This window comes from Delphinapterus leucas, chromosome 5, assembly GCF_059928025.1.
Source record: "Delphinapterus leucas isolate spDelLeu-1000000601 "Yukka" chromosome 5, BTC_Dleu_Yukka2, whole genome shotgun sequence".
Taxonomy (NCBI): domain Eukaryota; kingdom Metazoa; phylum Chordata; class Mammalia; order Artiodactyla; family Monodontidae; genus Delphinapterus; species Delphinapterus leucas.
Window position 1 is genome coordinate 88,280,372 of NC_143133.1, and position 22,928 is coordinate 88,303,299.

A 22,928-nucleotide genomic window follows, 5' to 3' on the forward strand; every position below is an offset into this window, starting at 1 on the left:
TGAAAGGGATATAGTTAGGTATATCTCATATTCCAGTTTTAAGTTTTCCCGGAGAGCTACAGTTTAGCCAGAAGACGAAAACCAAAGCTAAATTAAATACAATGCTGCCTTCTCAACTAAGGAAAAACAAATATAACTGCCATATCAGGGACACAAAGGAAGAGGAGCATGACCGTAAAATTTTCTCAAAATAGAAAAGATAGAAATGGGGCATTTTCCCCAGAGGCTTCTTTTTCAAGAAATTCTTGGCCCTCTGGAGTCTAGCAGGGACTTTCAAGGATAGAAATTTCTTTTTTGTTGCCTTAGACAGAAAAACTCATTAACAGTGGCTGCTTTTTTTTAAAAAATTAATTATTTATTTATATTTATTTTTGGCTGCACTGGATCTTCGTTGCTGCGCACGGGCTTTCGCTAGCTGCGTTGAGCGGGGGCTACTGTTCGTTGCGGTGCGCAGGCTTCTCATTGCGGTGGCTTCTCTTGTTGTGGAGCACGGGCTCTAGGCATGCTGGCTTCAGTAGTTGTGGCTCGCGGGCCCTAAGTTGTGGCGCACAGGCTTAGTTGCTCCGTAGCATGTGGGATCTTCCCGGACCAGGGCTCGAACCCGTGTCCCCTGCACTGGCAGGCGGATTCTTAACCACTGCGCCACCAGGGAAGCCGGGCTGCTTTTTTAAAGCATTTATTTTGATTTTAAGGTCTTTCCATCAAGGTTTTTGTTCTCAAACACCCAGAAGTCCTCATTTTACAGAAGAAAATCAGCAGTGTAGGCCTAGGCAATTAAAGGTAAGACTATCTTGCAAAACTTACGTAAAAATTGGGCAGTCAAGAATGTAGTCAGTGAGAATACAAGGGAACAGGGTTCTCTTGTTACATATTCCTTTGGGACAGTTGTGTCGGATCTCTCTCATGTTCAAGTTACAGCAAAGCAAAAGTTACTGCTCTAAGAACTAGGCAAGGCTTCTGTGTAAAAGTGCTTTCTTGGTTTAATCTCTTCTGCTGCCATTCCTCAGCTGGTATTTTTTTTCTTTTTTTTGCGGTAACTGCCAGGCCTTGTGGTTCCTATGGACAGGAATCAACCAGGATCAAAGTGCTTTTATGTACAACCCTGTCAATAGAAAAATTCATCAACAGTTTAAGAAAAAAATGCAAAAGTTTCAAGCCAATTTGAGGATTATAATCTGAGAGGTAGACTTTCAGAAAGCTCTGGGGACTGTTCTGCCAATTAGGGGTCAAAGCACAGTTATGTACGTTTTTGAGACAAAGGGTTTATGTCATACGATGTATTATTAACAGTTTACACAATCCAGACCTACAGGTACAAAGCAAACAGTAGGTCATGAGTCATCATGGTCCCTTACAAGAAGGAAGGTTAACTCCTAAGAGTCAGTGTCCCTTAATGAGATTAAGGAATGTCATCTCCTAAAGAGCTCTGGTTAATGCAGATGCACAATACCTGCTAAAGGGGAGGGAGGAGGCCCAAAGGGACAAAGAAAAAATTTATGTTTAAACTTTTCTCATCTTGCCGTAAAACATGAATTTTATTTCATCAGCTCTTAACTGAGATTGTGGAAGGTATTAGGTGAAACAGATATGAAGGCTAGGCTTTCTGAGTATACCTGTGGAGAACTGTGGGGAGGACCCTCTTTTCTAGGACCTCAGGGGCAATCCCTAAATCTCTCTCTTAAAAGAAAAATTTGAAAGAGATATATCTTATAATATCAAATACATTCAATAGCATCTACCTCCTGGTGCATAAGCAGCATAAAGATTTTGTTAACAGCATCCACAGAAAACAAATATACCAGTAAACATCATTATATATTTTACCTGACAGTAAGAGTTCCAAAACAGCAATGCAATATTAACAAGAGCAATACAATTACCAAATAAAGTTCAAAGTTTTCTAATAGTCCTTTTTACTTTGAAACTGTATTCCACAAACGACTACAGTCAAGTTAATATGTTCAAGTCACAGAATCATTTCCTCTCTGTGGCTATGTTAGTCCTTATCTAATGAAGTCTGGTTCAGCTGTTTGATGGGATTCTAGCTGCTGACAGTTTGAAGCTCTTAATGGTTGTGGCTGTGGGGCTAGGAAGACAGAAGGGTCTACTGTACTTTGAGATGACAGGAAAGACTCAAACAGCTCTGTCTCCAGAATTCTGCACAACAAGCTTATTTCACAATTATGTGATCTACCTACATTCTCTAATGACTGAATACACAATGTTCATATGCATGTTCTCTGGCTGAATGAGATGATTCTTCACCTACTATTTAATTTCTAGTAATAGTGTAACTAATGTATCTTCATGTATTCAGTCATTATTTTTAAAACTTGCTAAATACTATCCTGATCTTTTGAGCTTTTAAAATTTACTTTGATCCTTTTTTCCAAGCTATGAAATTATGAATTTTGTAATATATAAGATCCTCAGACCAATTTAATGTTATGCATTATCATACCAAGGTGTACAGGTCTAAAGGAGTCTCCCAATTAGCACAGCCTTGACCCTAGTACCAGTTTTTCACTTTCTTAAAGGATTATCAGAGATATTGGGTTCCTTCATATTCTATATGATTAGCTTAAGATTTTCTACTTTGGGCTCTAGCAGTACTTAGTTCTATGCTCTGTATTCCAGACTCCTTAAATTACAGAGAAAGGAAATGTACAATTTTTGTATTCCTTCAGAGCAAGGTTGAGAAGCAACACTACCTACCCTATTAGGTACTTTCTTACATGTGTGGACTACTCCACTGCATGTATCTCAAGTCCTTTTCATTTCAAAAGCACACATTAACTCATCATCAATGTATGTTCCATTAGAATAACACTTATTAGCCAGGAATTACCAGAAGGGGGGTCAATAAAGGCCTCCATGTTGTGAGTTCCAGGACTTTTCTGAAGAGAAAACCATGGCTTTATTAAATGATTAACCGGGTCTATGATCCTCCACACCCCCAAAATTTTAAAAATCACTTCACTGGATTCTTTTATTTTATAAAACTTCTCTAGTCCTGTTCTCCAAAGTTCTAGCACCTCTCGCAAGTTGTAATTTTATAAACAGGGCCCGACACTTTGATCCCACTTTTACATAACTGAACATACTACAGTTTTAGCACTTAAATGATTTTAAGTACTGTCAAATATATCTGGATTATATCTTAATCCACAGTACTTCACAGAGCTCATGATTTTAAAAAGCAAATTAAACCGTATCTGAATTTCTAAATCTTCTAAATACATTAACAGTGAAACTTGTAATTGTTTCAAAATTACTAGAAAGTATGTCATTTTCTTGAAATGAACTTGGCGTAAAAGGCAGCAAAGAGGTCTTTATAAGGAGTGTCTGAATCTGACTTGGTCAACGGTATTCGACAAAGTTGGCGAAATCTAGGAGAACGTAGCAGCAAGTTCTGTGAAAGGCCCATGAGGCTGGAGCATAACCAGTAGAGAACAATCGACTGTAAAGAGAAGAAAGGACATGAAAGTTAGCATCTCTCCATTCTCCAAGGACACCAAGGTCTAGAAATAGGTAGGCAATAAAAAAAAAAATTACAATCTCTGTAAATGTAAGTACGCCAGGACTGACCAAGACTTTCAGTAGCTATTAGATATGTGTGACAGATCAGATAGGTAGGTAAGAAAGTTGAAAGGAAGACTCAAAAGCAAAAAGAAACAAAAAGTAGAGGTATTCATGACAGAAAGTGGATGACAGAGAACAGCTCCCAAGCAGAGGTCCAAGAGAGATCTCACCTCCATCTCTGGCAGTTAAGCATACTTTTTCCCCACCAAGAGTCTTGACAGGCTGCTACATTGAAGGTACGCTACTGGGGGCACAGCCATTTATCATGGCAAACTTAGCCCCCCTAGACCTATATACAGTCACCTATCTTCCAAATGTTTCCCACCAACCAGTTTCTAAGTGTAGTCAGGACTGCATTACCTTTGCCTTTTCCTGAGACAAAGAGTCTCAGCATTATCTTCAACTTTCTTTTTTACTACCATTCAGATTGACTATTTAGGTCAAAGACTAAGTTCTGCGGCCTCTCAAAACATTCCCATACATACCTACATACATCTTTCCCAAACCTTTCTTTGGCATCAGAAGGTAATCAGTCCCCAGAGGCAAGACCATGTGGTGGTTGAATCCAGGTCCTGGAGTCAAACTGCCTGAGTTTGAAATCTATTTATCTAACTTTGGGTACATTATTTTTCTTGTTTCAGTTTTCTCTTCTATAAAATGGGGACAGAACTGTACCAACCTCAAAGAGATGCTGTGAGGAATAAATGAGAAAATTTAGGTAAAGTGGTAAGCACAGTATGTCACCCATATTAAGCACTTGCATTTGTTCCAGAGCAAGTTTTTTTTTTTTTTTTTTTTTTTGCGGTACGCGGGCCTCTCACTGTTGTGGCCTCTCCCGTTGTGGAGCACAGGCTCCGGATGCGCAGGCTCAGCGGCCATGGCTCGCGGACCCAGCCGCTCCGCGGCATGTGGGATCTTCCCGGACCGGGGCACGAACCCGTGTCCCCTGCATCGGCAGGCGAACTCTCAACCACTGCGCCATCAGGGAAGCCCCAGAGCAAGTTTTTAAGGGCAGTAAGCAATACGTCCTTAAAGGCAGGTTAGCACAGTAGTTAAGAGTAAGAGCCAAACTGCCTGGATGTGTGTTAGACTGTCACTTAAAAGATGAGTAACCTCGATGAGTTACTTAACCTCTCTGTGCCTCAGTTTCCTCAGCAGTAAAGTAGAGATTATAATAGCTCCTACTTCAGTGCACTGTTGGGAGAAATATGTATACTAATATATGTAAATGATTTTAAAAAGGGCCTGGTACAATGTTAATGTTGAATAAATATTAACTACCACCATCATCAAACTTATTCATGAAGCGAACAGTATCCTGAGCCTCAACTACGTCAGACTAAAAACTGCCTACTAAGTATCATTCTTCTTTCTTAGTAAGAAAAATACTAATTTTCAGCAGGGTATACTGCCACCTAAAAAAAAGAAAAAGAAGACTATCCTTCCCAACCTCTTCTGCAGTTAGGTACAGCCACATATTTAAGATGGAAGCTCAGTGTTTGGTGGGGCACCTGGCCAGGGTCCTGAAAGGGGCTGACCGTGCTTGAGGAACCTTTTTACTATTCTCGCAAGGTAACAAGCTCCAGTGGCATCGTGACTGTCCTGCGGCCTTCAAGACCATTACAGGCTGTGGATGATGCAGCACTGAGAGAGAAACAGGCTGCCTTTCTCAAGTCTTCACAGGGACGCTCCATCAGCTCTACACTGAATTACCTAGTTCAGAATTTCCTGTATTTGAGAGAATGGATTTTTGGGTACTTAAGACACTGTTTTTCAGGGCTTCCCTGGTGGCGCAGTGGTTAAGAATCTACCTGCCAGTGCAGGGCACCTGGGTTTGAGCCCTGGTCCCGGAAGATTCCACATGCCGGGAAGCAACTAAGCCCGCGAGCCACAACTACTGAGCCCGCACGCCTGTAGGGCGTGCCCATGCTCCACAACAAGAGAAGCCACCGCAGTCACAATGAGAAGTCTGCGCATTGCAACGAAGAGTAGCCCCCGCTCGCTGCAACTAGAGAAAGCCCGCCCACAGCAACAAAGACCCAACACAGACAAAAATAAATAAGATAAAATAAATAAGTAAAAAAAAAAAAGCTTAAAAAAAAAAGACAGTTTTTCAGATCTCTGTTACTCACTTTGAATCCAACCTCTCACTACAACTTTACTGCTCCTATTTCACTTGATCTGGGGGTTTCCTCAGTTATAACAGGTATTATTTCTCCTTAGAAATGTAGTGAGTTTGTATTGTTCTGTTTTTACAGAGTATTTTATAATATTATTATTATTACATGAAAAGTACTATAATAGACACTTGTCATTTCATTAATTCTCACAGGCATTACGGTGTCTATTTTAGAAACAAGGAAACTTATTTTACACAGGATTAATGATGGTATTATGTCTAAGTGACAGCTTAAAAACATGTAACATTTAATTGAGCCCATGGACACCGCCAAGTAAGCGTCGTTGAAGTCTCCCCCATCTACTGCCATCATGTGTTTAAGTCGGAGTCTCCCAAAGAGCCCGAACATCTGCAGAAGCTCTTCATCGGAGGTTTGAGCTTTGAAACAACCGATTAGAGTCTGGGGAGCCATTTTCAGCAAAGGGGAACGCTCACAGATTGTGTGGTAACGAGGGATCCAAACACCAAGCGCTCCAGAGGCTTCGGGTTTGTCACGTATGCCACTGTGGAGGAGGTGGATGCGGCCATGAAGGCAAGGCCACACAAGGTGGATGGGAGAGTTGGGGAACCAAAGAAGGCCGTCTCAAGAGAAGATTCTCAAAGACCTGGTGCCCACTTAACTGTGAAAAAGATTTTTGTTGGTGGCATTAAAGAAGACACTGAAGAACATCACCTAAGAGATTATTCTGAACAGTATGGGAAAACTGAAGTGATTGAAACCATGACTAACCAAGGCAGCGGCAACAAGAGAGACTCTGCTTTTCGTAACCTTTGGTGACCATGACCCCATAGACAAGACTGTCATTCAGAAACACCACACTGTGAATGGCCACAACTGTGAAGTAAGGAAAGCCCTATCTCAGCAAGAGATGGCTAGTGCTTCATCCAGCCAAAGAGGTCGAAGTGGTTCTGGAAACTTTGGTGGTGGTCGTGGCGGTGGTTTTAGTGGGAATGACAACTTTGGTGGTGGAGGAAACTTCAGTGGTTGAGATGTCTTTGGTGGCAGCCATGGTGGTGGTGGCTATGGTGGCAGTGGGGATGGCTATAATAGATTTGGTAATGACGGAAGCAATTTCAGAGGTGGCGGAAGCTACAATGATTTTGGCATTTACAACAGTCAATCTTCAAATTCTGGACTGATGAAAGGAGGAAACTTTGGAAGCAAAAGTTCTCGCCTCTATGGTGGTGGAGGCCAATACTTCGTCAAACGATAAAACCGAGGTGGCTATGGTGGTTCCAGCAGCAGCAGGAGCTATGGCAGTGGCAGAAGGTTTTCATTACTGCCAGGAAACAAAGCTTAGCAGGGGAGGAGAGCCAGAGAAGTGACAGGGAGGCTACAGGGTACAACAGGTTTGTGAACTCAGCCAAGCACAGTGGTAGCAGGGCCTAGATGCTACAAAGAAGACATGTTTTAGACAATACTCATGTGTATGGGCAAAAAAACTCGAGGACTGTATTTGTGACTAAGTGTATAACAGGTTATTTCAGTTTCTGTTCTGTGGAAAGTGTAAAGCATTCCAACAAAGGTTTTCACTGTGACTTTTTTTTTTTTGCACCCATGCTATGGATTGCTAAATGTAATAGTCTGATCATGATGCAGAATAAATATGTCTTAAAAAAAACATTTAATTCACATTTTTTACGATGAAAACATACTATTTCAGATTCCTAAGACAAGTCCTATAAAGTACTTTTATATAAATGATATAACTCTAACTACCAGCAACAAATGGCTACTACTTTATGGTCTATGTGTTGGCTCAGAGCTAAGACAGCTCTATACCTGACATAGCTTTACCCATCTTAGCACTAAAGTATCCATGGAAGCAAAAGGCTAAAAATATGAAATAACTGCAAATATAACATTTCTTTTTCTATTTCTATAAAAGTTTAATTACATATAAATAGGGACAAGTATATGTATCTCATAAAACTGTTATGAGATTAAACAATATTACATATGAACCCATACAAACCGAGCACAAAGTTTTGTTTCTTTTTTCAGTGCTAAAATTCCTTGGACCAGTCTATGAAGACAGAAGGAATTCAATATATCAGTTAATCAAACAGAGCAAATACTATGTTCATAGTACTGCATCGGGTACTTTGCAAGATTAAAAAAAAAAAGAGGAAAAGGAGTTTGGTTTAATAGGAGGGTTAAGACACATTCACGTAAAGGAAGATTAACCAATCCCCCAAGAAATATTCAGATGTCACTTGGTGATAGAGACAGTAGATTCGTTACTACAGAAACCCAGAAACCAGTAAGGGATTGAGTAGTCAGAGGAAGCTCAATAGAAGAGGCAGAATCCCAGCCAGTCTAAGCTAGAAACAGAAGATTTATATGTAGCACATGCTTCACGCAATACTGGTGCTTACTCACTGAAGGTACTGTCGCTGCAATTGGAATCATCAACACTGATACTGCACGAACAAAGTACGTAATATATGTCTGGAAACGAGACATTCCAACTTTCTGCAGAGCAAAAATCTGAAGGGGTAGAATATATAACATATGCTGATTATTGAAATGCACATTAAACGAGACAAGCTTTAAAATACAAACTGATTTTTGACTGGCCTCTACCTATATTTTATGAAAAACAATAAAAATTTAAAATAAAACTGATAAATTTATGTAAAATTCTTAAATGGAACTTTAAATAACAGCAATAAAGAGATTCATCTATACTAAACAGTATCACAGCATAATTTTTACAAGTCAATGTTTTTTAAAGATTGTTTGTAAAACTGAAGTCCCTTCAAGATAGGTATTATGTATGAATCACTGTCCTTGTTTTTTAGCACCTAAACACAGGACCTGGCATAAAGAAGGAACTTAACAGGTATCTCAAAGGTTTGTGATCTGGCTACGTGGAGTACAGAAAAGAACCAAGGCTAGGAAAGGCAGTTATGGTTTATGAATTACTTATTTAAGAGGCAGCATAACTTAATGATTTTGAGCACAGATTCTACACTCAAACTACCTAGATTCACAAGGCAGCCCTGCATTCAGTGGTTATGTGACCTTGCACAAGTTACTCAACCTTTCTGTGCCTTACCTTCTGCACCTTAAAATGGGGATAATAGTAGCACTGACATCACAGGATTATTTTAAGAATTAAATGAGTTAATTCATGTACATTGCTTACAATAGTGCCTGGCACATGGTGAATGTTAAGTAAGAACAGGCTTTTATTAAACTTATGCATGCTGGGTCTTTAGATGGAATAAAAGAAAGACTAGAGGACTGACATTATTCACTGTGACCCTGTGTTATCGATTCTTTCTTTCTAAGAAATATTCACTAATTACCAACCATGTTAACAGCACTGTGGTAGATGCCCTTAGGCTAACACACTTAGACTACACATAGAGTCTTTCCTCAGGAAAACTTCACACAAGACCTCAGAGTATCATCCTCACTTTTCTCGTCTGAAAAAATAAGGGGTGTATTAGATTTCCCAAACAGAGAGCTGTGGATATGAGGTCTGTAAAATCTCAACTGAGTTAGGTCTTTTCTAAGGTTTCTTCTAGCTCAAAGAGTCTATGTTCTACTCAGAGTTTGAGAACAGTTCTTTATGGAAGAGGGGTCATATTTTATATGTATGTTTCTCCACTCCATCTTATAAAGAAGTTCTATGGCTTTTCTAAGGTTGTGTAACTTAAAAATGGCAGTCAGGTACTGACCACCTACAAACTGACATATTAAACATATACACAAAACATCAATATATTGTGGGAAGAAAACCAGATTCATTAGGCATTTTAATTGTTGTCTTTACCAAAAAGCAAATCACAAAACTGTATGTATTAGAATCATATAATTTTAAAGCTAAAAGACATTTTGGAAATGTTCAAATTCAGCTCTCTTATTTTAATTATGAGCATTCTGACCTCCAGAGATGTTAAGGAACTGGCCTAAGACAATTTATCAACAGCTGATCAGCGACCAAAACTAAGGAGTCTCAATTTTAGCTCAGAGCTATCACCACCAACTCAAATATGTTTACATTTGAGGTCAGAACAGCAACAAAAACCCCAATGATTTAAATGGCAAGCAAATCTCATTTAAAACCACTGACCTCCACTATTAATAAGTTGATGACACCAATGGAGACAGGCAGAATCCAAGTGGAATCCAGGGCAGTGAGGTCAGGAAACCACAGGACCCCACCAGTAGCTAACTGCTCCTGAACAGAAAAACCTGCTGAAACATTTTTATAAGTAAAACAAAAGAATTTCTAAAATAGCAGAGGGAAGTAATTGCAATAAGGTGTTCCTCACACTAAAGATTTGCACTTTCTATTCAGGTTATTTTCACTCCACAACATAAGTTAGTTCTTCCTGTACTGAGAAAGAGGCAAGAAGCTTTCTGTAGTAAATAGATGTAGAGACAATAAAGATATGTAGCAGTAATCTTTTCAGACTTAAATTTTAAAAATTAAAAAAATTACGACTTTCTTTCAAGTCCATTTAGATTACTTTCTGGTTAGAAATGCCTTTAAATGAAAGTAAAAAACAAGCCCCTTAGTTTATAACCTTTCTTAATAAATGTTTACACTTATAACTGTGAAAGCTTTTCTGGCTTCTTAAATTTATTAATAGAAAAAATTCTTGGCCAGGAAACCATATTATGGAATTATAACCATGACCTCCAAGAAGCAGCTGACGTCCTTCCTAGATTGATTTGTTTTCTCAACACAGCTAGTTTGCTTTACACTTAATATTTTAAATTCTATACCCTTGTAAGGGAGATGATAAAAGTGTATTCTAGTTATAAGAAGTATGGATGTTTTTTATTTTTTGCTTGGTTTTTTCTTTTTTTTAAGAGTACAAAGACAGGGCTTCCCTGGTGGCGCAGTGGTTGAGAGTCTGCCTGCCGATGCAGGGGACGCGGGTTCGTGCCCTGGTCCAGGAAGATCTCACATGCCACAGAGCAGCTGGGCCCGTGAGCCATGGCCACTGAGCCTGCGCGTCCGGAGCCTGTGCTCCGCAAGGGAAGAGGCCCCAACAGTGAGAGGCCCGTGTACCGCAAAAAAAAAAAAAAAAAAAAAAAAAGAGTACAAAGACAATGTTAGAAAACTTATTTGGGGGAAACAGACTTCAATAATAACTACCTTCTGAATGTGTTGCCCCTGTGCTAAAATTCCGGAGAGCAACAGACACGAATATCCACATTGGAAGCTGAATCCAGACCAACACAGTGGCTTTGAAAGGGTGGCAGTTATCCCGAACATACAGCTCTGAAACAAGCCTCCGCATAGTCTTTAGATAAGTGAGCCTAGTTTCAGGGAAGAGGGAAAAAGGGAAAGGAGAAAATGTCATTTGACTACTAGCAGTGTTTCATCCCCACAGCACAAACACACCCGTGCTGTGGTTACTGGCTAAAGGATTTATGCAGGATTTTTGGTTGTTGTAAGCTATACCACAGGGCTGCCTAAACAAAAGGCAAATAAAGCCTTTTACTCAAAGTTCTTTAACAATGTACGCAAATTACATTAACAATTTGATAAATCTGACACTGTCAGACTACAGTCTTTGATTCTGGTGATCTCTGGCAAACCAGGCTTTGAGGAGGGAAATTTCACTACTAACATGGTATGACCACAATTTAAATCACAAATACTAGAGGTGAAAGCCCATTTTACTCATATCTCTCCACTCCAGCCAAGCTCAATCACTTGATCCCCGAATATACCTTGCAATGTGGTTCTGTACTGTGTATGCTCTTGGCCCGTCAAAATGGTTTTCACTCTTCAATCAACTCTTTCATAAAGGCTTTCTTACTCTGTTTCTCTATTAACCATATTAGTTATTTCTGTTAAGTCCCACTTTCTATACTATGGTATTGGGTCTTCATCTTTAAATCTCTCACAGCATGTTTTGTACAAGGTTGGTTTTCAATAGGTTTGCTGAATTTAATCTAATTATAATGTACTGAATTAAGACAGTATACGGAGACATTGCAGGCTCTTTGTAATTCAGCCTCTGCCTGCTTTTCCAACTTTATTTCCTGTTACTCTTCTTTAGACACCTGTATATTCTGGCCCCTTGAATGACTGGGGTCATCCAACAAATCAGACTTCCACATCAGCATGCCTTTGGAAGTTATTATATCATCTGTGTGGACTGCCCAGTTTCCTGGCTGTTCACCTGACAACTTCCCTGTCACGCTTCAAAACCCAGCTCCACTGAAAATGCAGGAAACCTCAGATATGTCTTCCTAGAAAGCCACTCATCTGTCTAAGGATGTGTCTGGACAATCATCCTGCCAGTGCTGCATAAGCAAGGTGCCACAGTCTTGTCTAGGCTGCATTTATAACCCAGGTGAGCAGCTACTAATTTGTTCTTCGGGCCTAGAGCTGTAGTCCTCAGATTTCCCTGATGAGTAAAACTTCAAAACTATAGGTTTACCAACTTCCTATTTTAGCAAGTAAAGACGTTAAGCTGTAAAAATGATTTTTTTAAAATGTCAGGTCTTTTTAACTCTATATAAAGAGGGACACAATTTCATACCGAAGATAGTTGGCAAATTTACACCTATATAGATAAAAATATATGGAAAGCTATATATATATATATATATATATATATATTACATATTCATACTAAAAAAAACCTTATTTTTCTCATTGCTGTGAACTGGTGAACACTTCGTCACAGTCAAGTAAGGATCAGAATTTGGGAAACTGACTAAGCAGAACTAGCGTAGGCTGATAGAAGGAGGTGGACTTCGTTCATAGTGCATGACTGTAGGCATAGACTGTGCCATGGTCGAGCACCCTTGGGCAAGGGCTTTCTAAGAGCCCAGGCAGACAACTACATAGGGTAACCAGAGCAGAATGACAACACCTTGCCTATCCAGTTGCTTTTACCATGTCATTCATACTTTCTACCTCCCCATTCCTTTGGGCTACTACCTGCTGTATGTTGTCAAAAGGTCAAGTTTGTAAATAACCTGTATCATTTGTTGACAAAAATCCCAACAACTGTCACAGTATCTTCATCCTGTGAAGCCTTTCCTGACTTTCCGTGATGACCCAACTCCTTGTACATAATCTTTTGTACAGTACTTAGTTCAGTCATTATTTGATTACATGTCTGTCTTTTTCAGTAGCCTGAAGTCCCTTAAGGACAAGGAACTCTCTCTTCTTGTTTCCCTATTTTTTTTGCTTCCGGTCCAGTATATAAAACTACCATGCCACATAAACTTATTAAAATATTAAAGAGAAAAAAGAACTACTTTGCTGCTAAAGCTACAGAATACCAAAATCCATAATAAAAATCACTTATACATTATATATATGTATATATATTTTCATGGTGTTATATGCACAGAATTAGCTTACCTGGCAGCTCTTTTGGACCACCCCAACTGATTTGCACGAACTGCAACGTCTTGGTTAAGGTGCCTTGCAATGCTTTTTATTTCTGGCTGCAAATTTTCCACCTAGCTAAAGAAAAAGTAGGCTTTGTTATGAGAACATAACAGATCTTTATTCATAACCATTCATAATTTCACTCTCTATTCCCTCAGCTCATTTAAAAATGTGGTTTACTGGTCATGTCAAGAAACCCTAAGTCTGCGTATAGGATGTTAACTTAAGATTTCCTCAGTTGCAACCAAATTCAAACTCCAGCTTGTACATCAGTATGATCTTGGACAAATTATTTAACCTCTAAAGTCCTGTTCTCTCATATATAAAATGTATATCAGCACCTACTTCACAGGGTTATTATAAGGATTATATAAGAACTACACTCTGCACTTTCATGTTTCAATTCCTGGATTTCCCAGTAATGTCAACTGAGGAAACAGAAGTCTATTAAGAATCTTTAATATACTCTGTGGCAGTCACAGAGCCACCAAAACTTGCATTTACTTCTGCCCTGTGTTAATTCCTTTTTGTAAAGTAGCTCACTGCCTTACTGGTACTGATGACTAACACTAAGCACTCCGCGGGTACCTGGGGACCTTAAGTCCCGGGTAGACGTCGACCAGTCCTCACCACGGAAGCGCGTCCATGCGCGGCTCGGCGCCCCTCACCTTGGCCAGGATGTAGTGCTGGTAGGCGGCCAGGGGCAGCGTGACAGCGCCGCGCAGGGCCACGGTGGTGAGAAGAATGCTGCCCCACCAGGGCAGGCCCGAGGCGGTGTGCGCAAACAGCAGTACGTCCTCGGCGCCCTGCACCGGCGCCGACGTAGCCAGGGCTTCATACCAGCCACCCGCGCCGCTCGGGCCAACTGCAGAGACTGATGCCACCGCCCACAATGGCAGAGCGGAGGGCTTGGCGCCGCCGGTGGGGGCCGGTACGACCGGTGGGCCCAAGCCCCGGAGCTGCAGGGCAGGCCGCGGCTGCAACCACCTAACGCTCAGCCGGCACAGCATCTCTGCACACGACTGTATCCAACACGCGGACGACACGGGAGAGCTGCGCGTACCGCTCACCGAGGCCGCTACGCGCATGCGCCGGCGACCCGGGGCGTAAAGATGGCGGGAGTCCGCCGGCAGCCATAATTGACTTTCCCAGCCACACCAGTGACGTATTGCGTCGCACTAGAGATGACGCAAGACGTAAGGAAGTCCCGCCTTTCCCACGCGGCACTAATCAAGCCTACTGCGCACACACGAAACTTCCGCGGTGCTGCGGTGGAGCTCCTCAGAGGCTCGACCGGAATTGCAGAGTCGGAGGCGGGGCTTGCTGCCCGGGGCGGGGCTTGCTGCCCTGGGCCGGGAGAGGTGTTTTCTGGGAAGAGCTCACCTTATAAAGTTGGTGTTCGGGTTGTGCCTTTCCGTTCTTTTTCACTTAAACTAATCGGGTCACGGTTTAAGTTTTACCTTATGTGATCAGGAGGTAGTCCCCCACGTCTTTTTGTGCGCCCCAATTGCTTCCGCTAGAGATTGAGATAGATCATACTACCCAGGAGTCAACATGTTGCTGAAATGCCAGTTTGGAGACAGGCGTGTGTTTCTGGATTGTTTTAATCAACAACCTTTATGCACTAGGCATAGTTTAGTCTGTGGTATGTTTAATTGGCTCATCTGTCATAATAGACATTTTCAGACCCAACTTAAGTGCTTGCTTTCATCATAAAGAGCAGCAAAACACCTTAAGGGTAAAGTACCATCTCCTGAGTTAAGGGGAATTATCACTGGCAGCGCGGTGAATTCTTTACTGGGGCTTAACATATATCCTATATAAGCTTTCAAGAGCCTGAACAGCAACATTAGGTGTCTTCTGGTTAAAAGGAATAGGCTAAATGTATATGGACTAATTTTGGGTTTTTTGCTCCTGGCAAAAGCAAACACGGGAATAACATGAAGGAGTTTCCTAAAAGAAGGGTCACCCCTACACCTAGAGGCCAAATTGTGTTGTGAGGAATAAAACGTTGATTAAAACGAAGGCTCCAACCAATGTTGGGGTAATGTCAAACTGAAGCTACTGTTCTTGCTTCATTATGCACCTACCCAAGGGTACCAGATATACCCTTTCCTCTGGATTCTGGAAGTCATCTTCCTTCAAATTGGCTGATAAATCCATGCATGAATTTTTGAATGTTAACACACACATCCCAATATATGTTATACATAGAATTTCCTTTTTAAAGGTAAAAACCTATCAATCTATCTCCCTATCCGTTTGTCAAGTTAAAACAAGCAACCTGTTGCTACTGACTACTGATTTAAAGTGGAAAGGAATTTTAGAGGGAAATATCTTGGCCCAAAGATTGTGAGTAAAGAAGCAACTTCTATGCTGCTGCATTCCTCTCCTCCCAGAGAACTGATGACATTAGGAGTTGGTCCTTCCACAGTGGCACATAAGCTTAGGGAATCTGATCTTTTGATATCCAGGAGAAAAGGAGATTAAAGGATAAAGATCCTAAAGTGAAAAATTCATATTTATGCATTCACTGTTCATATAATTTAAATCAAAAGTTTGTCAAGCTATTCCTCAAACTCCTAAGACTTCCTTTTGTTAAGCTGTATCAGGAGTCGGGACTGGGACCTCTTCAACCAGTGTAGGTCCACCCTTTCTGCTACATTTTGGGGTCACAAATTACATTCTCATTTACAAATGTTCCATTGTTTTAAGCGTGAATGTTGTGATGTAAATAAAATTTATGAATATTTAACTTGATAACTTCATATACATAAACATACATTTTAAAATTTGGATGATCAGAACTGGCTGTCTACTTGGTAGAGAATGTTGGGAAAAGTATTTGTCAATTATAAAGCCCAATGCAAAAGAAGTGTCAGCACTCATGTATATGTATGTACTGGTAACATTGTGATACCTTGTATCTTTTGAGTTGCAGAGTACAGTACAAAATGACCATGCAAATATTGGGCAAACCAACCAACTGAAATCACGTACTTTGCAAATGGACATACTAAACATTTTTTTAAAGTTCAACATTATTAGCCTATTCCTGTCTTTTATTCTTACTACAACACACTTTTTTCTTAATTTTATTTAAACTCCTTAAAAACAAAGACTATATATTTACTTTCTAAAGTTTCTGAAATTCTTATCCATCGCTGTGCTGAACATAGGAATGGAGGTCAAAATATGAATGTAGGCTATTATACATAAACTGTATATATGTACATTTACATTTCTCATTTCCCATATATGCCTTCTGAAATGTTTGACTTTAAAGGATATTTTCACAAGGAATTGTTAGTGTTCCCTGGGAATCAGATTTAATTTCTTCTCTTTTTCCTATTTAATACATTACTTTTTAAAACCAAAGATACCTAATGTAGAATTAGCTTTTTTCTCTCATTAAAAAATATCCTCTCGTATTATCTTATCATTGATTTTTAAGTATTGAGCATGCAAAATTGGCTTTTACTTTTCAAAAGTGTGAATTCATTTAAAGGTAGAAGTCTAATATGAGACCCCTTGTATCACATCTATTAGTCCTACATTCCAAGTGTCACATAAAGAAATTCTTATTTCTAAGAATTTCTAAGCTACAGTGGCACATTTTTCTCTATATTCACTTACCCAAAATGGTAAGTGATGGTATTTTTGCAATCAAGGTGTGTAACACAGTAGATTAAGTATTAAAGCACTAATGATGCTCTCACCCTAAATTCCAGTCACCTGGAATTAACCCCAGTTGATTCACAATAACACCAGTTAATTCACAATAACACCAGTTAATTGAGTGTTGTGACTTGTTTAAGCATTTATCAATAGGATATATAAATTTCCAAAGAGATTCAGGAGCATCCAGAATTTACGAAGTATAATGTAAGTGTCCCAAACATTAATATTAAAAGACATCTGAATACATTTATCTAAAGTAAAAATACATTGAGTACTGGAATACTGAATCTCCGTATTAGTAATGAAAAACAGTGTAATGGTTTTCCTTTGATATTTTAATCATTTTGAAATAATCCTGATTTAAAAATTTGTTATTTGAAAGTTTTGTCATTCTTTAAATGTTCTGTTCTCTAATGCGAGATTTCCAGTTTAATCTAACACTTTGTATTGTTTTAAAACTAAAGTGAATAACGTATTCACTATTGTGCAAACTATTGTGCAAAATAATTTTTATGAAATGTGTATTAGGTCATTTGAATCAAAAGAAAAATGGAATAATATTTTCATGAAAAACAAGACAGGAACAGTTAGTGAACTATTTACCTCCTTCTTTTTCCTGAGAAGAAAAATGACTGTAAGGTAAGTATAGTAATTACCAAAAAAAAGTAATTTTCAATTATTAATAAAATAAAATGATTTAACTTTACAGTAACAGGGAACAGAAGGGGAAAATATCTTTCACATGAATACTAAAATTACTTTTTTTGAATATATTGGTATATGTTGAAATATATGTTGAAAAGGCATGAAATGGGGATTCTCTTGGCACAAGTAAACAAAATTATCTCTAAAATGGAATGGTTGGTATAAACAGATTACACAATAATTGGGATATTAACTATTTTGGGATTTAAGGTGTGAACTAACCTAACCGTTATGTCCAAGAGTTAAGCTGCTTCTTAAAAGAATAAGAGAAAAGAAATACCTTACATAGTCTGCAATTATACATACCACATTACTTTCAAAAAGGGGGAAAAAAAAGACCTGCATGGTCTCAAAAGATTATGTTTTTTATTGTTCAAATAAAAGTGCACTGCATTACATCTGAAATATAAAAAATGTATTTGAAAAATGTTCCTACTACAGACTTCTAAAACCATGGTATTGTATTTAACAAGCCTGATCCCCAAAACTAAATAAGGAACATTCCAATCAATACTCCCTTGTCCTGTAGCTTTAAAGTAAAAAAAATATATATAGGGTTTTTTTTTCCTTTTCTTTTTTAGTAAGACACCCTATCTTAAGAAATTCACTTTTGTGAGTCAACACAAGTCATGTGTTTTGATAAATACTGGCTAGTATCTGTTATCTAGCAAGATTATTTTAATTAGAAAATAAACTCTAGTAAACACAGCAAAGAAATCAAGCAAAAAATTATAGGATGGTGGCAAAAGTCATACATAAAATACTCTGTTAAATAGCATTATACCCCTTTCTTAGTAAAGTGCAATAATTTTATGTCATAAGTATATTTATTTGTAGGTTTTCATTTAGCTTTTCCTTTAAATTTGGTCATATCAATCAAGGACAGGTAGGAAAACAAATTTATATATTTTAAGACCACCTCCTAAAATAAAAGATATAAATGTGTTGTTTACAAACTTCTGGATATGTTTGAGAAATCCTCTTTTTTACTCTTTACTCAGGCTACCAGAATAAAGAAATCATTTCATTTACTTGAACAGCCAAGGAACCATATTAATATTGTCAACTGTGGGTTATCTATCTGAATCTTCGTTAATGTTTATGTTTCAACAGTGAGGAATTTAGGTCTAATTTTTTTTAAAAAAAGACAGATTGATATATACATCACTTTACTTTTATGCTTACTTTCTTTTACATTTCAACCATATAATTTATTTTTCCACATGAGACGGTAGGACACATATTCTTCTTGGATATGTTACTGTTTATTGTTCAAAGTGAACTGAATAGATAAATTCCACTGAGTAGTTTAGTGTGGCCCTGTGTCTTATATAAACAGGTTAAATGGAGACTTCATTTTGTAACCTGTGTATTCATGTCTACCATAAATTGTCTTAATGAAAAATGCAAAATGTATTTTATTACTTGCCCCAAGTTAGCTGTTGATCCCTTTCACTTTTAATATACAAGTGTAGAGATTAAGAAGCCTTTAAAATTGAAAAAAAAAAACCCAAAAAACCAAACACCTTCCACTAAATTACTGAAAATTGGAATTTTTATGTTGACTCCTGGTGACCAGAAAGCCAATGTTAAGAATCAATATTATCCAATATAAAATAGTACATTGAATTGTTTAATAATAAACAGTATATTAAGGGCTTATATATGCTGACTGGGAACCAGTGGTGGCTTTTTAAATTCTCAAAAAGACTGTATGTTTTATGGTTAGAAGAAACGACAAGTGATGATGAAGATTCTCCACCTCTTCGTAGCAGCCATTAGAGTAAAAACCTTTACAGAATTATTTCACTATCAGCAAGAAAATTTTACCGGTATTAGTGGTAAGGGTGAAGAAAGAAAAAAAGAATGAAGAGAGAAGTGTGTATTAGTTTTAAAAGTGTGACAAGGTAATAAAGAGACATGAAAAAGTGATAAATTTCTTATTCTATATGTGCCTTGCTGCAAACAAACTCAAAAGAGAGAAGCATGGGTATTTTAATAGCCAACGTCGGGAAGCATTCACTGATAATGCCCATTGTTTTACTTTATACTTAAATTACACAAGCAAAAAAGTTGTACTTATTAATAGTTTAATGTATGAAGGAAACATCCAGATTTCTGAATATGAAGGTACATATCTCACATTAATTTAAGTCTACATAAAGTAGAGCCTCTATACTGACATATTGAAATTTACTTTCTGCTTAGCCTTTTCTGTTATGTAAACAATTGTACATTTATTTGCCATTCTAAAACTTCAGGATCAAGTTTACATAATTTTGCTAAATTTCCGTGTTTGCTCAGAAGCAGTTTACAGTACTAAAACCAACCAGCCAAAGAACAGCTTCAACAGAAAGTTATGTCCAAAGGGGAAGAGGGAAAGAAAAAAAGAAAAATGATAAGAAAAATGCTAACTAAGGTAAAACAGATGATGATGGGGAATGGGCAGTCACAAATGTTCACAGAAAGTAGGTCAGTTAGTAAGTTCTTCTGCAAAAAGCCTACACACTTCAGTCAAGCACATCAGTAGAATGATTTGGGAGCATAAATTTTTTTTCGGCCACTTGTGATTTCCTCTGAATGAAAAGGAATCTGCAGGCTAACAAGCTGATCCTCATCAGCCAAGCTGGTTCATATGCACACTGTTCATGTGAGGTGCCCAGGGTCCAGTCCACACCTATGAATACAGAGCACACATTTTATTAAATATGTATTGAACGTATATTTGATTAAAACAAAACTCTTCAACACTAAGGAAGTGCTCCTAATATTTATGAACTAAAATAGCTAAGTCTCAATCAGTTTGCAACATGCTGGGAAACAATGAAGAAAAGCAGTGATAAACCACTTTTATCTGTTGTTTTCCTGCCTCTCCTCTTATCCCTCAAACAGGATCTGAATTATCATCGTTTTTTAAAAACCATTATGTGAGTACATACAGGTTGATGACTGTGGAAGGAAAATGAATCAGGTATTAAACATATACCATAATAAGCTAAAATACACAACCATTTCTGTGCATTTTCACAGTTATATACTGTTTTGACATTTATAATACTTTTAATAAATAACCTCTAGATGGCCCTTTTCACACCACTAGTAAATTATGATACATAAGATTACATTACAACACTTTGCAACTTAAAATGTTTTACTTACCACCCAACAGAATATATTAATTATGCCTTTCATAATTTTAGCCCCAAACCACTACCTTTGGTACCATTTTCCATATCATTCTGCTGTATTTCAGCTACATCAAACTTCCCTCAATTTCCTCAACTGCTCAAATTCACTATACGCTCTCACAACAATGATTTATCTTTATCCCATTTGTCTTGGCAGCTCATAAACACTAAATAAAAGTTCACTGAATGATCAGCCTTACCGTTTGAGGGCCATTATTTTCTGTGGAGCTTGAAACCATCTTTATCAGGGAATTCCAAGAGGGGTCCGCAGCATGAGGGCCATTAAATATGGGTCCTCCAGCACCATCAGGAATAGGTGCTACTGGAGGAATCATTGCATTCCCATACACAGAAAAAGGCATACCCTTAAAAGAGGAGAAAGCAAAGATTATGGACATTCAAGTCACTGGTTACTTTTCCCAGTATAATCAATAGCCTTAAAACTGATATTTGAAACTTCACCTCATTTTGGAAAAGTATAAGTTATCTAGGTGATGTAAAAATTATTTTCCATAATATGATTTCTTCTAGCACTAAACAGAAGATACTATAAGCCTAGTATATAAAATATTTTGTCAAAAATTTCTCTAAACTGGGACAAAATCAGTATTTATAAATGTTTATATTTTAGCCAGCTTTTGACCTATAATTCCAAGCCAAAGCTCCAGCATCATTTCAGAAACGCTTATACTCTGGTAAGTGAAATAAGGCTAATAATCAGAAAATCATTTCGAAATAATGAAAATGCTTTTAAGTCACCATTACCCCAACTTTAGGAAAGTCCATGTATCCTGCAGGAACATGCTGATGGAATGTACCAGAAGGAGTTACAATTCCTGTACTCTCTCGCTCCATTGCTTGATGCTGTGAAAACACTCCTGGATCAGACATTGGCCTGTGCATCATAGGATTTCCCATCCCAGGGTTACACCAGTCTACTTTGTCTGAGGGAAAATGAAGAGGCAGAAAAAAATAATTGGTGATATTTAAAATCAGAAAGCAGCAAAAAAAATTTATATATTTTGAATATTTTCCATATTGAATTGTGAATTCCTTCAGAATAATGACCTACTTTTATATGTTTATCACAGTATTTCCATGTTTGCAGGTAGTGACATAATAGCCTAACAAAGTAACATAAACACTTTGTGTTACAAAACAAAAAAAGCTAAGATAAAAGCTTAAGAGACCCAAAAGAAATATTAATATTTCCTTAATATGAAGAAAATAATATGCTTGCATTAAACTATCTTCAGAAAGCAATGATAAATTCAGTAAGAGCTCACATGGGAACAAAAAAATGTTTCAAACTCTTAAATAAATTGATTAGTCAAAACAAAAAGACATGAATACAGATTTTTAAAGAATGCCTATGATAATTAAATACTGCTTACAATATTTTAGTTAAATGCATAAACTTACTTTCCAGTAAGCAGAATAGCATATCATACCTTGATTGCCACCAATCCCTTCAAAGGACCAGATGCCACTATGCCCTACTGATGTGGACAAATTACTCCCAATAACAGATGGAGCTGAAGTTCCAGTTTGCCTGATACGTGCAGAACGTTCCGTCCCAATAGGGACTGGAACTTTTCTATCCTGAGAGACGTTGCTGGGCTTTTCTGACCCTAAAGGTACTGATGATGGGGCAGGAGAAGGTGCACGAACTCCGGAGGATACCGACTGTGCAGGAGAATCTAGAGAAAAGATATTTTCAAATAATATACATGTCAACTATACAGCCTGTACTTTTGTAAAACAGAATCTTAAATTCTGAAGATATCTTAAATATGCATTCTTTGAGGAAAAAATGAAATTTGAGTATAATGCTTAGATAATAAATTATGTATATTAAAATTTGGTTAAAGTTCTATGACTCTGCAGTCAGTTTTTAATTCGGCTCACAATTTTCCCATTTAGTTTCATGATAGTAGAATGTGAAGGTGTGAATGCTGCAACTACACACTAATTAATATTTAAATAAATTTACCCTTGACAGTGGGTAAAATAGAACACCAGAGCAATGAGAAGACAATGTTTAAATTAAAAAAATAAACAATGACAACAACAAAATGGAGGTGGGGAAAACCACTGCCTATATTGGCAATTCTCAAACTATTTTCCTTGGGAACATTTGTCCCTTGGTATGTTATGATGAAAAAACAAAGATATTCAGGTATCTAACAAATTTGGAAGATCAAGCTTAAG

General features: G+C 37.9%; 2 protein-coding genes and 1 pseudogene across 19 annotated transcripts in view; 1 reads left to right on the plus strand and 2 right to left on the minus strand.

Moving 5' to 3' along the window:
- The window catches only part of COX18 (cytochrome c oxidase assembly factor COX18), a 41,149-nt gene extending 26,507 nt beyond the window's left edge, over nucleotides 1-14,642 (minus strand). For 2 of the 8 annotated variants that reach the window (XR_016393325.1, XR_016393326.1), the window contains exons 1-6: nucleotides 13,812-14,437; nucleotides 13,114-13,214; nucleotides 10,882-11,045; nucleotides 9,847-9,971; nucleotides 8,145-8,252; nucleotides 805-3,460 (exon numbers count right to left, since the gene is read on the minus strand). Coding sequence is in view for 4 of the 8 variants with exons in the window: in XM_022599389.2 (XP_022455097.2) it covers nucleotides 3,287-3,460; nucleotides 8,145-8,252; nucleotides 9,847-9,971; nucleotides 10,882-11,045; nucleotides 13,114-13,214; nucleotides 13,812-14,231 (1,092 nt within the window). In the remaining 4 variants the exon portion in view is untranslated. Of the gene's footprint in view, nucleotides 8,253-9,846; nucleotides 9,972-10,881; nucleotides 11,046-13,113; nucleotides 13,215-13,811 lie in introns of all 8 variants that reach the window. The other 6 variants (XR_002648194.2, XM_089912048.1, XM_022599393.2 and 3 more) reach the window with 6 other exon arrangements.
- LOC111187547 (heterogeneous nuclear ribonucleoprotein A1 pseudogene) lies at nucleotides 4,240-7,896 on the plus strand (annotated as a pseudogene).
- A 4,910-nt stretch (nucleotides 14,643-19,552) lies between the features above and the next one.
- Nucleotides 19,553-22,928, minus strand: part of ANKRD17 (ankyrin repeat domain 17) — a 159,229-nt gene continuing 155,853 nt past the window's right edge. For all 11 annotated transcript variants that reach the window (XM_089912030.1, XM_089912033.1, XM_022599575.2 and 8 more), the window contains 4 exons: nucleotides 22,169-22,417; nucleotides 21,483-21,661; nucleotides 20,918-21,082; nucleotides 19,553-20,206 (listed from right to left, as the gene is read on the minus strand). In XM_089912030.1, coding sequence (XP_089768156.1) covers nucleotides 20,147-20,206; nucleotides 20,918-21,082; nucleotides 21,483-21,661; nucleotides 22,169-22,417 — 653 coding nt within the window. In that variant the 3' untranslated portion in view covers nucleotides 19,553-20,146. The remainder of the gene's footprint in view (nucleotides 20,207-20,917; nucleotides 21,083-21,482; nucleotides 21,662-22,168; nucleotides 22,418-22,928) is intronic.